The following is a 21,369-nucleotide window of genomic DNA, read 5'->3' on the forward strand; positions in this document are numbered from 1 at the left end:
TTTCTTTTAAGAGCCTAAATTCATTTTTTCTATACATGTGTGCATGCATGTGAAAACTTGACTTGTTATATCCCCAACAACATATTAATGGGGAATGGCTAAACTTTTGCTTAACAGAATTACAACTATTAGTTATATAAATGAATAAATGAAATCATACCTATCTCACAACATATGAAACAATCAAATCCCAAATTAGGATGAATTAAAAACTTAAATGTAAATCACAAACTATCGAATTCTTAAAAGGCAATGATCTCATAGTAGAAGAGATTATTTAAACCACAAAAAGTATAAAATATAAAGAAGAAATTCAATACATTTGACTATATTAGACTGAAAAATTTATATTTAGCAAAATTCCTTATAAAAGAATGAAAACGAGTTACTAGTTAGGGGAAGATGATTTGTCACAAATTTAATTGGCAAAGAGTTAGCATCAGGAATATGCACAAAATTGCAAATCAATATTTAAAATTGATCAAAAAACAAAAACAATGTTATTTTCCTTGAACTGAGTGTAGGCTGCAAGGATGTTCACAGTGGCTTTCTTCATACTTCACATGCATTCTGTTATATATTCTACTCAATATTTCAATGACTTTTTAAATAAAGGCAAATCAACACAATGCATGCATTTGGTGCAATCATAGAGCCATGTCTGACTTGCTTCTGGAGATGAGAGGAGGCCTGAACAGGATGCCGTCAAATAAGTTCAGTCAAGAGTCATGCCTGAGGCAAGATGACAAGAATAAGCAAGTAAACTTGGTGAAAAGTATCCTAAGAAGTAGAAATGGTTTGCTCAAAGATGAAGAGTTTTGAGAAAGCATGAAGTTTTTAAGCAATTTAGGCAACTTGGCATGCTAAAAAATGTAATATGCTTGAAAGAAAAGGGGCAGGAGATAATGGATAGGAAAAATAGGTCAATTAGCTCAGTGGTTTTGCTGCCTGCTGCGCAAGAGCAAGGATCCGAATTCGATCCCCGGTACCAAAAAAAAAAAAAATAGGTCAAACAGATTGTAGGAATTTCATGCCAAACAAGAATTTTGGACATCCTGGTATATCACAAAAAGTAACCCATAGTCATTTAAGGATGTCCAACATCAGAAAGCCATGGTCAAACTTGGGTCTCAGATGGATCTGTGGCTGCCCAGTGGAGAATGGGATAGTGGAATCAAGACTTGAAGAATGAAAGCCCGTTGCACAGCTTGTGTGGAGTCTATGCCAGGGAAGGTGAGGACTGGATTAATGACTGGCTGTATAGAGTAAGGAAAACGAGAGTTAAGGCTGACTTCCAGTTTTCCAGCTTGAACAATAACTGCAAGGATAGTGATGTCACTCAATAGTAAACATAGGAGAAGACTGGGTAATCAGAAAATTTAATTCCGTTTGGCTTTTATAGGATTTTGGAGACCACTGAAAAGGATGAGCCCGAGAGCGCAGCAAAACCTTTGCTGAATTTACGTGAGCTGTACAGGTGAAAAGGAATACTAAGAGAAGCCAGTAGAGTATGATTACAGCAATGACCTTTAGAGCTGGTGCATCAACTAAGCAGAAAAAGTGACAGGCAATGTGGCCTGAGGCAAAATTTTAAAATCATATCTCTGCATCTGTGAACCAGGTTGACATTAACAAAGTGAACTGTAAATAATAATAAATCGGATTTATTGACGATATGCTGTGAAGTATGTGATGTATGTACATTATTGACAAATATGGTGTCACTTCATCTCCAGGAAACCTCATTTCATTTCCATGAAAATTCCAAAGGGTTGGCGAACATACTGGTCTTGCTCACATATGTACCTTTAGGACCTCACTAACACAATGACTGACACAGCATAAATGTCCAATAAATACCTGTTATGTGAATGAATAAATGATAAGTAAATCTTCACAACAGCCCTGAAAACTGGATACTATCTCTTTTACTGATGAGAACACTGAAATTTAAAGAGGTATGGTAAACTCTTTTCTACTTTTGAAGATTGCTAAACAATTGATAATCATTGTTCTTTGAACATAGACTCAGATGAATACACAGTTTCCAGGATACCTCATGAGCAGAGATTTTGTCTTCTCTTGTTTGTAGCCTTATCTGATGACGGTAACAGGATGGAGAATTCAGATGATTGGATTACCGGGGCAATGACTACCACTTTTTACTTAGATCTAACCTGTGATATATTGTGAATTATCTAACACAGCATTGCAATAGTTCCACCTCTGAGTGGATGGTACTAAAATAGACATTATTCTGATGTTCTGTTGTTTTGGACTTTATTTCATTGTTCCTAGTAATACAAATCAGAAAAAAACCAATTTATGATCTATGTGTTTTTCCTTATTCTCCAAACTTTTCATAATTTTCTCTACTTAAGAGAATACACAGACAAGAGGATGACATCAAACAATTCAAAAATAAAGTTATCAGCACATTTCAAGAATATGACATCACTGTTTGCAAACCTCTCTGTGCAAAGTAGTCTTGAGAGAATTGCTAATGACAGTAATTAAATGTGTTGATTGGCTCTTTAACAACCCAATGCTCTTTGTGTACAGTTTGAGACTTTGAGCTGCAGTTTGGTTGATTGGAGCCTTTAGTCCCCAGAGAGAAGCATATGCAGCATCTCTTTGATTTTCTTCTCATTTGCTCAACTCTTTAGTAAATAGAGATCAGAGGGCTTCATTAACACGTCTGCTGCTTGGTGTTAGAAATGATGGAAAATGATTTCACATTATACGTCACTGGGGAAGCAGTTTGCACTTGTGGAGATAGGAAAACATTTACTGCAGAACTTATTTGAGGAGGCGCATGCTTGGGAGAATTCCCAAACTATTAAGCAAAAGTCATGGCAAATCTGAGAAAGAAAACTTTAGCTGATGCAAGAGGAGGAACCTGGGGACTTACGCCTTAGTCTACCTTCTCACTTCACATAAACATATTTAGAATTGGCATCATAACACAAAAACAGAAATCTCAAGGAAAACATTCAACTGATATCCCCAGTTGGTTGATACAAAAACACCTTTAATGAAATATTCACTTTTTTTTTCTAGAGACAGAATCTCACTACTCAGTCCAGGCTGGCCTTGGACTGGCCATGTGGCCCAGGCCACATGATCCTCCTTCCTCAGTCTCCCAAGCACTGAGATTACACCACCACAACCAGCCTCATTTTACTTTGTCCTTTAATGAGTAGTTTTAAATTGAAAAATTATAAGTAAAGGGCTGGGGTTTAGCTCAGTGGTGCCACCACCTGCCTTAAAAGTGCAAGGTCCAGAGTTCCATCTCTGGTACAAAAAAAAAAAAAAAAAAAAAGTATATATATATATATATATATATATATATATATATATAAATCAAATATATTCCAAATAAATCAAGCCTCTGTATTAAGGGGGAGAATAATAAGTACAGGCCCACTGTTTTTGATAGCAAGAGTTGTTTTGCTGTTGTATGGCTGTTGTCTTTATGGTAACTACGAGTTTTTAACAATCCTTATCTCTACTCATTTCAATGACTGGAGCTGAGCAGGTGCCTCCCTGGTACTTTCCAGACTTACCATAAGACCCTGTTGCCGAAGCTACTTTTCTTGCTATTAACAATACTCACAGGCTGAAAGAGTGGACCTGGGGATTTCACAAATAAAACTTCTTTGAAATTGAGAGAGACTGAGGTGGTCATAGTTTGTCAAGTAAAATCATTTTCAAAATCTTCTGTCTATTATTACCATATTTTCATAAAAGAAAAGAACATCCTAGTCTAGGAAATTTAGCAAAGACATCATCTTAGAAAAAAAAAGGCAGGATAGCCCATTGAATGAGTTCTGCAGTCTGAAAACTCTCTGCCTTATGTTTATCTTCACACTGTACAGCAACCTGCAAAATGCTGGTCACAGTCAAGATTAGTCCTCAATCCAGGAGGAAGTGGGAATTCTGAGTTAGATTCTCACGGTAGCAATAGTTTCAGAAAATATTAAAATATCTGAGTTTCAAGAAATAACTGTGGGAATAATTTGTCTTTACTGGGTTAACCAAGTTGCGTTTCTAGTCAGTTTCCATTCCTGTCTGCCTTCCTTGTTCCTGGGACGCTACCCTAGTAGGTTGTGTGTGAGGGCTCACAGCCAGGGCTTAGGAGCTCATTCTCAGGTATGCTGTAGTCTTCATTGTTCATCTAAATATTCACCCTACTCTCTACACTGAAAAATTTAGAATTCCTTTTTCTTAGAGATCTAAATGTCTAATTCTTAGAAGAAATGTATTCCTTTCGAAAAAACTGAGTCACTAGTTGAAATTGCAGTTCTCCAAGCTTCAGTCTCATCACCCCAAATATTTTCAGTGTGGTTAGGACTCCCAACTCAGGAGAAGGTAATAAACTAACTCTAGTTAGTAGTTTCAGAGTATATGTTTTTAGAACTTAACGTTAAAAACTTTTTCTGAAAATATAGAAACTACATATTTATTGCCAAAATTATACCTATACTGGCACATGTGGCTGGGGATAAAACTGTGAATTCTGCACAGTTTTTCCACAATTGGCCCCGCTTTTTGGAATGGAAAGAGAGCAAAATTTGTAATTTGATAAAAACAGAGTCAACGCCTGTCTCTAACATTTATTAGCTGCTTTCCCTAAGATATATTTTCATCCTTCATTCATTTATTACCTAAAGAATGAGTGGTAAGAATAAGAGTACAAAGATGAGCAAAGAACAGCCTCTACCTTCTGAATTCACAGCAATCTGGGGACAGAGAGCATCGTGACATAAGCAGTGAGTCCACTGCCAAGGACTGTGTGGGATGTGTTAGGAATTCTGAGAAAGACTGCATGATCTGAGGGATTATAGATGGCTGCCCAGGCAGGTGATCTCTAAAATGAGCCTTTGAAAGGAGTAATGTCACCAGTTGCATTGTGGGTGCGGGAGGAGGCATTTCTGACTTATGGAGTAGCAGAAGCAAAGGGACAAATGGAAGAAAACATGGGACCTGCAGGCACAGTGGGGATTTGACCCCATGCTTCTGTGGTTCCAGAGCCTGAGGATGCTTCTCTATGCCATGTTGTCCAGGACACTGTGCTGCACCAGTGTTCTTTAGTGGTTACAAGGTTTTCACTCGAGCTCATAAGGTAGGTCAGGAACAGTTGTTTTGTACACAGATATCAATATATATGTTATTTTATAAGTATATAATTTTATAATTCATATAATATAAATTCATCATTTATAATTATTCATATAAATTATTTTATGTATATAAAATATAAAGCATATGTAATTGATATTAGTTTATATAAAATCCATTAGAATATATAATAATATTTTTTAACTCTTTTGGGATTGAACCCAAGGACTTAACACTGAGCTGCATCCTTATCCCTTTTCATTTTTTACATGAGACAGAGTCTTGCTAAGTTGCCAAGGTGAGACTTGAATTTGCAGTCCTCCTACCTCAGCCTTTCTCAGTGCTGGGACTACAGGCTTGCTCCTTCTCCAAGTTCTAAATTATTTTGTAAAGAGAAAAACTCCCAAAGTCTCTCCAATATATGATAGCGTCATGGACTAATGATGCATAAATATATCACCTGTTTACTTCTTTCCAAGAAAACTTTGAAATAAATCTTCTGCTATCCTTTTGCATAATTGTAATTGTATCATTTATTATAGAAGAGAAGGCTACCATTTTGCATTAGCTTTTTTTTTTTTTGGTACTGGGGATCGAACTCAGGACCTTGCGCTTGCGAGGCAGGCAGTGGAACCACTGAGCTAAATTCCCCGGCCCTGCATTAGCTTTTTTAAATATAAAAAGATATGTAATATTTGCTTTCATCGATCTCTTTGTGTGAAGTGCCTGAGCACCATGATAGCACATACCAATAAAATGACAGGGAGCGATACTAATTATGTATATTTGTTGAGTGTTTTATGTGCAAGGCCCCATGCTAAGCAATATCCTCTACCTCATAATCAACACTTACTGAAGTAAGTGACATTACTGTCCTGATTTTACACATGAGTAAACTAAGGTTTAGCATTCTTAAGCAACTGCATAATAACAGACAACTATTGAGGCTAAATGTAAACCCATGGCATCTGCCACCCAAGTTTATCCTCTTCCCCATAGATTATGCTCCTATATGAGGCCTGAATATTCTTATTACTTAAAGTTCCCCAGGAGTATCCAGAGTTGAAAAACATGCTTTACCATATCATATTGTGGAAGCACTGACCAAGGAGTTACGTTGAAGAACTTTGGAAAATGCATATGTACCTTATTTTTTCAAAAACACCAAAAAATATGCCAGGGAGATTTAGCTCACTGGTTTTGCCACCTGCTGCATAAGCGCAAGGACCCAAGTTCGATCCCCGGTACCAAAAAACAAAAAAACAGCAGGGCTGGGGTTGTAGCTCAGGGTTAGAGCACTTGTCTAGCATGTGCAGAGTCCTGGTTCAATCCCCAGCATCAAAACAATAAATTAATAAAGTTTAAAAAACAAAAATATAAAAGCAAAAGACAAAAAATAAGCCCACTCTGACCCTTACAGGTTGTAGACTGAGTATCTCTGATAACTATTAAAGAAATGTTTTGTTGCTACATTTTATTGTTTGTTAAATTTAAAAACACAAGTCATTCTTCGAGTATCTTTACATATTTAATATGCAAGCTCTTGGTGACAGTGTACAGATTAACAGAAGCTGTGCTTACCAAAGAATCCATACGGGATTGGCATTCACCCAGTTTGCCCTACTTTTTTTGACAAATCTTTATGACTTCCCGGAGACTGGATAATTGACTTTAAGAGTCAAGTTTTAAATGATAATGGAACTTCCACATCAGTGATCTCTTAAGATTGTAATTATTAATAATAAATAATTTTCAATGAACTTCCTTGCTGACACATTTTATCAGATCTATAGTAGAAATTTAAACAAATATTTCTTTTTGAGAGAAGAGTGAATAATGAGGCTGATTTGATTGGAACTTGCCATGACTTGGAGAAAGTTACGTCATGCAAATACTTTCTTGGAATGTTTTCTCTTTTTTTTTGATACCAGGGAATGAACTCGGGTCCTTGTGGTTGGGCACTAGGCAGCGAAAACACTGAGCTAAATCCCTGGCCCTACTTTCTTGGAATTTATTATATTCCTGTATATTAAGTTAAGGTCCTTCACATAAACTAATCATAGAAAAGATATCTGGAACTAATGGAATCCAGGTGAGGTTGGCTAACTCACTTCGGAAATGGACAGACAGAACTTAGCTATAAAGCTGAGAAGCAAAAACTCTAACAATACCAAGAACACTGTGGCCACAATCTTATCACTGGGATGGAAGGAAATCTGTGTATTTTCATCTAATGATCTTGCAAAAGATGGCTGTCTTTTTTTCTCTTCTAAACATTCAAATTCTGGAGCAAGACCCACTGAAAATTTTAGCGTGGGCTGCCCGTTTAGTTTACTCTGTTTAGTTAAAGGGCAAATCCAGAGACCAGTGTCTTTCTTACAGTTCCAACAGACTTTTGAGTAGGAATGGGAAACCCCTCAAAAGCAAATTGAATTCCAGTTGGGAAACAGACTCTGCACAACCAAAAGACAAAAATAGTTTTGCATGAGAAATGGCAATTACAGTAAAGCACGCATTGTGGAAAGACCAAACAAGCTCTTCTTCCTGTTTTGCTGAAAGGTTTGGTTATTTTTGTTATGCATATTAAAAACAGACCCTACAAGTAAAGATAGGATATTTAGTAAAAAAACAGAATTATCTGAGTCATGAACCTATTCCAAGAAAAATGTGAAATCTTTGTTAAAGCCCTTGTAAGAATTTAAAATAGATGTAAGACAAGGATGACTGTTTTCATCATTATCAATCTTGTTCTAGAAATTCTGAGGTACAGTAAAGTATGTACATAATAATCAGCATTATTGAAAAGAACGTAAAAGGACATTGAGAATAGCATGATTATCTATAATGAAAATCCAAAACAAGTCAGCTGAAAAGCTAATATAATCTTTATGATATAGCAACAATAATAATTACAATATAATGGTTTACAATGTATTCAATGTCTAGAAATAATTTTAGAGGAAAATCACAGCCAGGCATGGTAGTACATGCTGTAATCCCAGCACTCTGAGAGGCTGAGGTAGGAGGATGGCACATTTAAGTCTATCCTGAGCAACTTATTGAGATCCTGTCTTAAAAATAAACATATATAAAGGCCTGGGATTGTAGCTCAGTACAAAGGCTCTGGATTTAACCACCAATACTGCAAAAAAGAAAACCACAGAAGCTTGCTATAAAGTTGTTGTAAAGTATAGAAGACTTAAATGTTTTGGGTTTTCATTTTCTTTTAAAAATTTAACAAACTGAACTTGCAGGTGAAAAAATTTCAAGGTATCATTTTAAACTACGTGATTAAGGGCAGCTAGTCCCACTATATACAAAATTAAAAGGTCACCAATAGTATTGTTTCATATGCTAAACCAAAAACCTAGCCACATCAATCAGACAAAATATAGTTGTGAAACAGACTGTAATAGAAGGAAGGATTTACTATATCATCAGGAAATCATCAGCCTTATGAGGAAACATGGACAAGCAAATGTGCACTTTAGTTTCATTCCAAATTGGCTGCCTTACCCTAATTTACTCATGAGCATAAATCACTAGTATTACTGAATAAATTCACATCCCTATAGATATTTACCCTGAGACAAACTACAGGGAGTCTACACGAAAATCTCAATTGCAGCAGAATGTTTGCACACTTCCTATTAGGGAAACTACTATGTGCTCCTCTTTTTGCACTCCGTGCCTGCCATCTTAATAGGCACGGTGTGTCCACTCTGACGATTCCACTTGCTGGCTCTCACACTGGGCTGCTTTGATGGGTGACTGCCTCTTTGTTTGTGAACCATAGAGGCCAGCAAAGGGAACCTGTTTTATTCCAAATAGTCTGCATTTTAATTTCATCACACAGTGTCTAACCTTAAAATGTGGCTTCCGGAACAGATAACAGACAGAAATTTCATTTCTGTTGTTTTTTAAAAAAGAAATCAGAAAAAACTGAAATGGTAGATGATAGAGAATGGTTAGGAAGATTTTTGTTTATTCATACAAAGTAACAGGATACTTATGCTGCCAAAAATAATATTTTAAAGAATTTTAAATGATTTACTTCTTTCCAAGAAGTGAATTGAGTGTTATTTTTATTTACATTTTGTTATATACCTTATTTTTGCAGTATGTTCTATTTTCAAAATTATTTACAAGCATGAGAACCAGAAAAAAACCCTATTTTATAGAGATGAAGAGCAAGATGTTTAAGGATTGGAATATGTATTTATAAGAATATAAATAACAAATGTCTACATAATTAGTAATACTAATGTGTACTTTTAGTTGACTTTGTGAACAGGTAAACATACAGTTGCCCTTCAGGATCTTAGGGGGATTGGTTCAGGATCCCCAACAAACACCCAGGTCCATCCATGCCGAAGTCCCTTATATAACATGGCACAGTATCTGCATAGTACCTGTGCTCATGCTCTCATATACTTTAAGTCATCTCTAGATTACATGGTTTTGTTTTGTTTTGTTTTGTTTCGTTTTGTTTTGGTACTGGGGATTGAACTCGGGACTTTGCAATTTCAAGGCAGGCACTGTGCCACTGATCTAAATCCCTGGCCCTAGAGTACATGTAACACCCAATATCATGTGTAAGTAGTTATTATATTGAATTGTTTAGAGAATGGTGACATGGGAAAAAGGTCTTTACTGTACAAGTTCCGTACAAATGCAAATTTTAATTTACAATTTTTTATCTGAGATTGCTGAATCCACAGAAGCAGAACCTATACATATAGAGGGACAACTATACAGATGTGATAATCATAAATACATACGTAACAAATTCATTCTAATTTACATACCCAAATACAGCCTCATTGAACACATAAGTCAGTTCATAGCACTCCATCCAAAAACAGAAAATGTTCTTTAACATGTAGGACCTTAAATGATGAATTTGCAAAGCTGCAGTGTGGACATGAAGAATGGGAAAGATCACATCTACCTTGTCCCAACAGGAGATGAGAGACCAGCATCACAATTTAGTTCCCCCTAGGTACTTTGACTCAGTAGCTGATGTAAGACTGATGTGTTTGGCGCATGTGGTTTGTTATGCTGTGTTCATAAATAGGATCATCAAATGTTTTGCACACCAGTAAAATACAATAATTTCATGGATTTGAGTCTAAAAATACTTTACATCTGGATGAATCTTTTTGGAAAATTTTACCAAATAAAATGATCTTCAGTGCTCTTCTGAACCAGGGATAGAAAAATGCATAAACCATTGGATTAAAAGTAGAGTTCAAGTAGCCAAACCAAATCAGTGCTTCATTCAAAGAAAGTGGAATAGCGTAGTTCAGGAAAGGGTCCATGATGGTGCAGACAAAGAAAGGGCACCAGCATATTAGGAAAACCCCCAGCACAATCCCTAACGTTGTTGCAGCTTTCCTTTCTTTGCTTTGTGAAATTCCATTTCTCTCTTCCAATCCAGTTTGAAGTTTCTGACTTGTTCCTTTGATTGATCTTGCCTGGCCTTTAGCTATGAAATATATTCTGCAATAGACACACAACATAATAGATCCAGGTATATAGAAAGAAATCATAAAGGCCAGTACGCCTGTTATTTTGCTAAAGAACACAGCGCAGCCCCCTTTGCAGTAAATGTGTTTGCAATACATCTCTTCAGCTCCTTTGATGTTTAGCTCCATAAAAATCATTCCAAATGCAAGAAGAGCAGGGACACTCCAACTAATGAAGATCATCACAAAAGTAACCCAGATGTTCATCCTGGCTTTGTATCTCAGTGGGTCGCACACAGCATAGTAATGGTCAATGGAAATGAAGGACAAGTGGAAAATGGATGCTGAGCTCAGAATAATATCAGTGCTGGTGTGAATTTTGCAGAAGATTTCCCCAAAATACCAACAGTGCTCCACAGATCTCACCATGCTGTAAGGCATGACCAGGTACCCCAGGAGGAAGTCCACAAGAGCCATGGAATGAATGAGCCAGTTAATGGGGGTGTGCAGTTGCTTGAAGTGTGATATGGAAATGATAACTATCAGATTACCCACCAGAGTGGTCAGGATTATGATCACCATTAAACTGTACAGGGATACACGGACATCATGTGACCAGCTGCTTTCCACACAGGAAATGTTCGTTACACTGTGGCACACAAGCATCATTCCTAAGAACTATCCACCAGCTTATTTTCCCCCTTGTGTGTTGAGTAATCTCTCTGTCAAGTCCATCATCAGCTTTGAGTTCCTTCTTCTTTTATTTTTTTGTTTGCATATACCTATCCCAGAAACCTGGGAGGAAAAAGAGAAAAAAAGAATAAATCATAAGCAATTCTTTCAACACACTTCTAAAAATACCAATTGCTTTTGGAAGAATAATTATTTTGGGAGGAGCTTTAATTCCAAGGTTAGTTTTGTAGTACAAGTCAACAAATTTTTAAACACCTAGCTGGAGCTGGATATAGTGCTAAAATATAAAGCCTAATTATCAGATGAACTACATAGAATATTGCCGCATTTATAGGTCAGAGGTCAAGTGATTATTATCATAGTTTTTAATCTCTGGAAATAGTCTTTGTCCATAGGAAGCCAAAATCTAGCAGAGAGGTTTACATTCTAGAGAGCAAAAATAAAATAAAGTTTAAAACTAAAATATAACAGTGAAAAAAAGAAACAGCTTAAATTTGACCCTTATACAGAATAAATACTCTCCAGCTCACTAATGGCAAGTGTGTTTTATGTTTTTATTACAGTACTGGGGATTGAATTCAGGGTCTCACACATGCAAGACAAATGCTCTACTGAGTAACATTCCCAACATTTTAAAAAATTTTATGCTTAGACAATATCTTGCTAAGTTCCTCAAGCTGGTCTCCAATTTACCATTCTCCTGTCTCAGCCTTCTGAGTAGTTGGGATTAAAGACATGTGCCACCACAACTGGCTAACATAACTCTTATAATCGATTGTAGTGAAAGAAGCTTATGAACATTTATTTCTAGTGCAAAGCACTTCTACACATCTTCCATGCATTATTTAATATCAACATCATTCCTTGTAAGGAAGACACTGCATATTTTGTTAGCCTCATTTTCTAGGAAAGAAATTGAAGGTTTAGTTCATTGAACCATTAAAGCTGGAATGTGATCTGAGATCCCAAATACAACTTCAATTTTTTAATCAGGCTAGTTATTTGTTATACAGCAGAAAGAATCAATTCAAGATAAACTAAGGAACATTAAGCTTTGAATTTCCATGTGAGACTATGACATCTTAGCCAGGCCTGGGGGCACAAATCTGTAATCCCAGAACTCAGAAGGCTGAGGCAGGAGGATGGCAAGTGTGAGTTCAAGGCCAGCATGGGCTACATAGTGAGCCTGTCTCCAAAAAAAGTAAACAAAAACATATTTATAATGTCTTAAATACCGACACCTTTAGTAAGTATGATGCTGGGGTCCCACCTGTCTCAGGATTTTTAATGAGCAGATTATCCATGGTAAGAAGTGCTGCAACAGGGACAAAGAGCTCAGGGAAGAGAACCAGGGAAGCTGAGGTAGGACATGGGGTGTGGGACGTAGGCAGGGCACAAGGCCTCTTTTGCTACTCAGTCAATCAGTCTGTCTGTCTGTCTGCCTGTCTGTTTGCTTTAGGCTCAAAACCTATTACAATTTTTTTCTTATAAAATTCCAATTTATAAAACAGATGAGAGGAAACTTTCTTAAAAACAGAGATGATGGGCCTGCCAGGACTCCCAGACAGGAGGATGCTTCAGGGTAGGCGTGCCACAGCTCCAAGGCAGGAGGAGCCTTCCAGGTAGGAGGAGGCTACCGGGTAGGCATGAGGCCCCAGCAAAGAGGAGGTGAGCAATGCAGGTGCCAAGAACAACCCCCCACCCCCGGGTCAAAATGAAAAGTCAGGAAAATAAGCCACAGAACCAGACTTCCAGATTACATACAGCAAGCCCAAAGGGAAATGAGATGGAACACTCTGACACTCAACCACCTGGACTCCCTGCACTTGCAATGAAAGAGGATCTGGAACAAATGAAATCAGAAATAATTTCTCACATGACAGCAAAGATTGTGCCCATAGTGCAAGACATGATTAATAAATCTAGAGAGGATACAGATAAAAAAAATAGAGGAGCTGAGGAACATGATTAAATGCCAACATAGGAAATAAACTGAATCCATAAAACAGATGCAAACAGATTTCCAAGAGATTAAAAACTCCATTGAAAGTCTATGCAACAGAATGAGCCAATGTGAAAACATAATTTCAGATATAGAAGATAGGATTGCAATTAGTGAACAGAAAAAGAAAAAATTCTTTAAAATTTTAAGGGACCACGAGAAATCAATCCAGCACCTGCTAGACGATGCAAAGTAGAATAACATAAGACTGATTGGAGTCAATGAAGAAACAGGAGAGAGTGCAGATGACATAAAAAACTGTTTACAGAAGTGATGGCAGAACACTTCCCAAGCAGGGGAAAGGAACTTGACATACAGATAAGTGAGGCATATAGGACTCCAAATAGTCTTGATCAAAAAAAATTCTACACATAGGCATATAATTGTTAAGATTCCAGAAACCCAACAGAAGAACAAAATTCTCCAAGTAGTTAGAGAAAAGGAACAAATCACATACAAAGGAAAGCCCATCAGAATCACAGCAGACTTCTTCTCAGTGCAAACCCTCAAGGCAAGAAGAGCTTGGAGCGATGTGTTTCAAGCCCTAAAGGAAAACAACCTCCAACCCAGATGGATGTACCCTGCAAAACTATCTTTCAAAATTGATGGTGAAATAAGATACTTTCATGACAAAGACCATCTTAGGAACGACATGAATACAAACAGGCACTCCAAAACATTTTAGACAAAGTCCTAGGAAAAGACAACGAGGATAACAACCCCAGGAAGCCCAGTAGGAAGAATCCACTGGGCACAACAAGAAATTAAAAGCAAAGGGGGAGGATCAAACAAAAAGAAAAAGTCATGAAAATGATAACTCCATATATATCAGTTATAACCATCAATGTTAATGGTCTCAACTCACCAATCAAAAGACACAGACTGGCAGAATTGGTCAAGAAGCAAGATCCAACAATATGCTGCATACAGGAAACACACTTAATTCAAAAAGAAACTCATAGACTGAAAGTTAAAGGGTGGAAAACAATACTCCATGTGATGGGAACCTGAAAAAAAAGCAGGAGTAGCTACCCACTTTGCAGACCAAGTGGATTTCAAACCCACACTGATTAAGAGAGACAAAAAAGGACACTATATCCTTGTAAAGGGAACAATCCAAGAGGAAGAGATGACAATCAAATATCTATGCACCAAACACTAGTGCACTGAACTATATAAAACAAGTATTAATGGACATGAAAAACCATACAAGCACTAATACAATAGTAGTGGGGGATTTTTATTGTCACAAATAGATAGATCAACTGGAAAAAAACAAGCAATGAAATACTAGAACTCAGTCAAACTCTTGAACATATGAACCTAACAGATGTTTACAGAGTGTTCCACCCCACAAAATCAGAATACACATTCTTTTCGGCTGCACATGGGTCATTCTCCAAAATAGACCACATACTCACACACAGAACATGTTTAAGTAAGTGCAAAGGAACCAAAGTTATCTCCTGTATATTATCAGACCATAGTGCGATGAAATTGGAGATCAACAGGAAAAGAAACTGCAAAAACTTCATAAACACATTGAAATTGAACAACACACTTCTGAACAACCAATGGGTCACAGAGGAAATTAAAGAAGAAATCAGACAGTTCCTTCAAATAAGTGACAATGACAATACAACATATCGGAATCTATGGGACACAACGAAAGCAGTCTTATGAGGGAAATTCATAGCAGTAAATAATCATATTAGGAAAACAAAGTGAGCCCAATTAACCTGATGCTGAACCTCAAGCTTCTAGAATGAGAAGAGCAGGACAAACCCAAAGCTCATACAAGGGAGGAAATTATAAAGATCAGGGCAGAAATCAATTCAGTGGAGACTAAGAAAACAATACAAAAAAATCAATGAAGTCAAGAGTTGGTTCTTTGAAAGAATAAACAAAATTGACAAACCCTTAGGCAACCTTATCAGAAAAAGGAAAGAAAAGGCCCAAATTCATGCAATTAGGAATGAAAAGAGTGAAATTACAACAGATCCAGCAGAAATCCAGAGGATCAATATCTACTTTGAGAACCTATATGCCACTAAGATGGAAAACACAGAAGAAATGGACAGATTCCTAGACACGTATGAATTACCAAAGTTGAATGAAGAAGATCTAAAAATTCTAAACAACCCAGTATCAACCAATGAAATTGAAAACATAATTAAAAACTTACCAACCAAGAAAAGCCTGGGTCCTGATGGCATCACCACTGAATTCTATAAGACATTTAGAGAGGAACTACTGCCACTACTGTTTAAACTCTTCAATGAAATTGAAAGGGAAGCAATTCTCCCAAAATCATTCCTGGAAGCAAACAATACCTTGATCCCCAAAGCAGAGAAAGACCCAACCGAAAAAGAGAACTATAGGCCAATCTCACTAATGAACATACATGCAAAAATCCTTAATAAGATACTGGCAAATAGAATGCAGAAGATCATCAAGAAGATCATAGTCCCTGACCAAGTGGGATTCATCCCAGGGCTGCAGGGATGGTTCAACATCCGCAAATCAATCAATGTAATACACTATATCAATAGAGCCAGGGACAAAAACCGTATGATCATCTCAATAGATGCAGAAAAAGCATTTGACAAAATCCAACATGCATTTATGATAAAAACCCTACAAAAAATCGGAACAGTCTCTACCTCAATCTGATAGAAGCCATCTGTGAAAAACCAACAGCCAATATCATACTAAATGGTCAAAAACTGAAATCCTTCACACTGAAATCAGCAACAAGAAAAGGATGTCCATTATCACCACTCCTGTTCAATATAGTTTTGAAAACATTAGCCACAGCAATTAGACAAGAGAAAGAAATAAAAGGAATAAAGATAGGAAACGAAGAAGCCAAATTATCATTCTTTGCAAATGACATAATACTCTACATAGAAGACCCAAAGAACTCCACCAAAAGTCTCCTAGACTTAATAACCAAATTCAGTAAAGTAGCTGGATACAAGGTCAACACACAAAAATGAATAGCTTTCCTTTACATGAACAACAGACTCACAAAGAGAGAAATAAATCAATTCCTTTCAAAATAGCATCCAAAAAACTGAAATTCCTAGGAATCAACCTAACAAACAAAATCAAAGACCTCTTCTCTGAAAACTATAGCACTTTGAAAAAAGATATGGAAGGGGATATCAGAAAATGGAAAGACATCCCTTGCTCCTTGGTAGGAAGGATCAACATAGTAAAAATGGTTATACTTCCAAAATTGCTATATAGATTCAATGCAATCCCAATTGCAATCCCAGCACCATACTTCATAGACCTTGAGAAAACAACCCAAAAATTCATTTGGAACAAGAAGAGACCCAGAATAGCAAAAGCAATTCTAGGTAAGAGAGACATGGGAAGGGGTATGACAACCCCCAACTTGAAACTATGCTACCAAGCTACTGTGATAAAACAGCATGGTACTGGCAAAGAAGCAGACCTGAAGAGCAGTGGAACAGATTAGAAGATCCAGAAACAACTCCAGACATACTCAGCCACCTTATCTTTGACAAAGGAGCCAAACACCCTCACTGAAGGAAAGATAGCCTCTTTTTCTTTTTTCTTTTGGTGCCAGGGATCGAACTCAGGAAGTTGCGCTTGAGAAGCAGGCGGCGGAACCACTGAGCTAAATTCCGGGCCCTGAAAGATAGCCTCTTTAATAAACGGTGCTGGAGAAATTTGGTTTCAACTTGCCAAAGATTAAAAGTAGACCTATATCTCTCACCATGCACTAAACTAAAATCGAAATGGATTAAAGATCTAAATATAATAACAGAAACGCTGAACTGGCTGGAACGGGGGTTAGGTAGAACTCTTAAAGACATTGGGGTAGGAAAAGACTTTGTGAACAAAACCTCAGTTGCCCGTGAACTAGCACAATCAACAAGTGGGATCTCTTCTTATTAAAAGGCTTCTGCACAGCAAGAGAAACCACCAGCAGTGTGAAGAGACAACCCACAATGTGGGAAAAAATTTTCACCAGTGGTCCCTCAGACAAAGGTCTACTATCTCGAATCTATAAAGAACTTTAAAAAATCAGACCTCCCAAATTTAAAGACCCAATCTGAAAATGGGCATCTGAAATGAACAGACATTTCTCATACAAAGAAGTAGACATGGAAAATAAACATATGAAAAAATGTTCAACATCACTGGTCATTCGAGAGATGCAAATGAAAACAATGCTGAGATTCCACCTCCCCCCAGAAAGAATGGCTGCTATCATGAAATAACCAACAACAAATGCTTTCGGGGCTGTGGGGAAAGAGGAACCCTGCTCCACTGCTGGTGGGAGTGTAGACTGGTGCAAGCACTGTGGAAATCACTATGGAGATACCTCAAAGAACTAGGACTGGAAGTCCCATTTGACCCCGCTATTCCACTGCTGGGTATGTTCCCAAAGAATTAAAAGAATCATACCACAGTGATATATGTGCACCCATGTTCATAGCAACACAGTTTGCGATAGCTAAAACTTGGAAACATCCCAAATGCCCATCAACTGGAGACTGGATCAAGAAAATGTGGTTTATTATGAAATGGAGTACTACTCAGCCATCAAAAACGAGAAATTAGAGACATTTATTGCTAAATGGATGCACATTGAGGTGATACTCTTTAAGTGAAATAAACAGGACACATATGTATAAATACCGAATAGCTTCTCTAGCATGAGAAACTGAAAGTGTAAATAAGGACTAAAAGGTATAACAGATAATGTGAAATAGGAAGAAAAGGGGCAAAGGGGAAGGGGAAGTGTGAGAGGTAGGGGAAATGAAGGAAGGGAATGGAATTAATATGAGAAAATGAAAAAAAGGAAACAGTCTTTGTAAATAGGGAGGAATGGAGGAGTTGAAGGGAGGGCAGGGGAAGGGGGAAAAAAATAAGAACCAAGAGAGATTATGTGAAGGTGCAAATTTCCAATGATGAATGTCATTATATTGTAACCTAAAATGTACCAATAAAAGGATTAAAAATATAATAAAAAATTAAAAATCAAATGTTTGTTAAAAAAAAACAAACAGAGATGTCACCTTCTACTAAACCTCCCTTTCTCATGCCTCACAGAAAAAGCCCAAAGCTCCATGAGAAACCATTAGTTTGAAAATGCCCCTGTTGTTTCTGTATGATGCTGTCATTCTGGGCCTATTACTACAGTAGTATATGGGGCAAGGGGGGAAGGAGGAGGAGGAAAGGGAGTGATGTGAAGGGGAGAGGAGAGAGGAAACGAGACAGAAGAGAGGAAAGAAGGAGAGAGGAAGGGGAAGGAGGAGAGGGGAGGGATGAATAAACGATCTGGAAAGTACCTAGAACATGTACTGAGCAGGAGACAGGAGTAAAAGATTAAAGGAAGAAACAAATTAATCTGGCCTGCAGACCACCATGTGGACAAGAGGCAGGCACACTCCTGGGCACTTAACTCGGGACCTGCTAGTTTTTGAAAGCAGAGTATTTTTCTTTGCTACCATCCTCAGTGACTTTAGTGACCTCAAAAACCAGGTACATTAATAGCTGGTTGTGGTGGTGGACGCCTAGAATCTCAGCACTTGGGAAGCTGAGGCAGGAGGATCACCATGAGTTCAAGGCCAGGCTAGGCTACATAGTGAGTCCAAGACAGCCTGAACAACATAGTGAGATTCTGTCTCAAAAAAATATATATTAAATCCAGAACACATTCACCATAACATCCAAAGAATAAACTAAATGAAAAATAAAATTGTTAGAAGCAACACAAAAAGACAATCAACAAACTCCCAAACACTTAAGTTGTTTCTCATTAAAAGCATGATTTATGTTTTCTTCTGAAACAGTCAGGGACTAACAAACTGTTTTTGCTTAAAAAACAGTGACTCTTTACTCGGACCAACAGATAGCCAGTAGCTAATAAAAACAGGGCAAAGCCTGGGGTCTCTGCCTTCATTTTGTATCCATCTTGTTTATTCCCTCAAAACTCTGGATCAGATCCCTGCTTAGCTCTACAGGGATGCAGGTTAATTGTGTAGGGAATGTCCGTCTGAAAAGTGGTAATATGAGGTTTTTCAGCACTAAATTCACCTAACTCATCTCATTCTCCCTCAAGACTGAGGACACCAGATAAGAGATTCGCAGGACATTCAATGTCTGCTCTCACCCCAGACATGGGCACCTAGCAGACACCAGGCACTGTCCTGATCCTGCAGTCACCTTGGATTCCAGCAGAGCCTCCTAGGAACTGAGACCGCCCCTCTCAGCAAGAGCGATCATTTCATGGAAACTGAACTGTCCCTCAAGCTACAAGGACTTTCCAGAGATTTCAAGACCAGCACTGAGACCATGACCAAGCCCGCCCTGTCTCACCTCTCGACACCATAAAACTGGCCACTTTCCTTGTTAACAGGCCAGCCTGGTCATGTCCATCAGAGCTGTGCTCACTTCAGCTTTCCTTCCCCATTGTTGCTCTTGTCTTCATTTTGATTTCCATTATCACAAAGGCAAGGACCTGTGCAAGGTGAGGCCAAACTAAGGAGTTTATTCTTGGCTGTGTACCCTGGGGCCAATAAAAGCAAATGCACATACATCTAGCCTGGTTCTGAATTCCAAAGATAAAGGACATATTCTCATAAGTATCCAGATAGATAGAACGAACTGATTGAAAAGGCTGGGGTTGTAGCTCAGCGGCACAGTGCCTGCCTGGCAAGCGCAAGGCCCTGGGTTCGATTACCGGTACTAACAGAAAAACACTGGTTAAAAAGAAGTGTGCTTCGGGGGCGGCTCCAGGGAGAGCTTGCCTAGATTGTGCAAGGCCCTAAATTTGATCTGTGATCAATAGCTCCTCAGCAGAGAAAAAGAGAATCTACAGAACTACTCATCTGTCATTCTGGAAGCCAGAGGCCAGAGATCGAGTTTAGAAATTCAGAAGGAAATAGGATGGCAATTCACCAACCCTATATGCAACACTAACAGTGATTCTGTGATGTACTCTAAGTTCTTGATATTGTTCACTAAGAGATGGTGAGATTGAAACAAAAATATTTACAGAAGAATGACAAAAAAAAGGAAACTAAACTAAATTTTTACAACAGCTTTTCCTGGGTAGTGTAATATTAGGTCAGTTTTACTTTATTCTTTTCTACCTATTTCACGTTTCTCAAAACCAGAAAAATAATTATTTAATAAATTAAATGTCTTTTCCATGAATAAAGTTTTATTTCTTACAAAACCACTGGTGACCAATTATTAATACATTTATTTTATTTGTGTTTATTTTGCTTATATAATTCTTTGCATGACTGATTTATCAATTTTACTCTCATCGTAAAGCCAGTTTGCTAAATTTCTGAACTGCACCCACCCATTTCCTGTTTTTGTTCTACTACACCAACTTGGAAACAATTGGAAACAGACTTCGTAACAATTTTATCCCAGAAATATTTTTGCTGCTCCTCTACTACTTATTTTTAAAGAGGAAAAGAGACAAAAGACAAGAGAACAGGATTTCCAAATGTTTAAATCATGTTTCTTGAGGTAAAACATTATTAGAAACAAACAATTCTTATTCCAAAGAAACAGGAAATGGGGAAAAATCCGTTTGTTTGCTTACAATCAACATAGGCCAACAGGTAAAAATGAAAAATAATCTCCAGTAAATTATGGCAAATAGACTATCCATAAAAGAGTTTCTGCTATTTTTAAATGTATGAGGTAATATGAATCAGATGTAATTAATTATTTAGGTAATTAAAAGTGTCTCAAGTTAACTGATGCTATATATAGCATGCTCACACACAGACACAAACATGATGTCTTTTGAAAATATACCAGCGCTTTTTTCACCAGACAATATTTATACAAATAAGACTTTAGTTCTGTGGATTAGGATATAGTAACAATAAAATATATTTTAATTTCAAAACTTCTACAAATATTTATGAAGCCACCTAATTAAAGTTAAAACTAGCCAACAAACGTAGACGGAATTTTCTTCTTTGCTTACCAAAAAAAGGGGATAAGGAAAAATATATTTCAAATTTTAAAAATATCCTGGTTTTTGAATAGATGAATTTTTAATGAGAAACATTTAAA

General features: G+C 37.3%; 1 protein-coding gene across 4 annotated transcripts in view; it reads right to left on the reverse strand.

The window, feature by feature from the left end:
• Positions 1-6,362: 6,362 nt before the first annotated feature.
• Positions 6,363-21,369, reverse strand: part of Taar1 (trace amine associated receptor 1) — a 48,741-nt gene continuing 33,734 nt past the window's right edge. For 3 of the 4 annotated variants that reach the window (XM_087187919.1, XM_087187918.1, XM_087187920.1), the window contains one exon: positions 6,364-11,384. In XM_087187919.1, coding sequence (XP_087044045.1) covers positions 10,239-11,258 — 1,020 coding nt within the window. In that variant the 5' untranslated portion in view covers positions 11,259-11,384 and the 3' untranslated portion in view covers positions 6,364-10,238. Of the gene's footprint in view, positions 11,385-19,644; positions 19,835-21,369 lie in introns of all 4 variants that reach the window. The other variant, XM_087187921.1, reaches the window with a different exon arrangement.

Source organism: Heterocephalus glaber, unplaced genomic scaffold (assembly GCF_053883595.1).
Source record: "Heterocephalus glaber isolate CG9 unplaced genomic scaffold, H.glaber_assembly_v1.0 deba00001523, whole genome shotgun sequence".
Lineage (NCBI taxonomy): Eukaryota > Metazoa > Chordata > Mammalia > Rodentia > Bathyergidae > Heterocephalus > Heterocephalus glaber.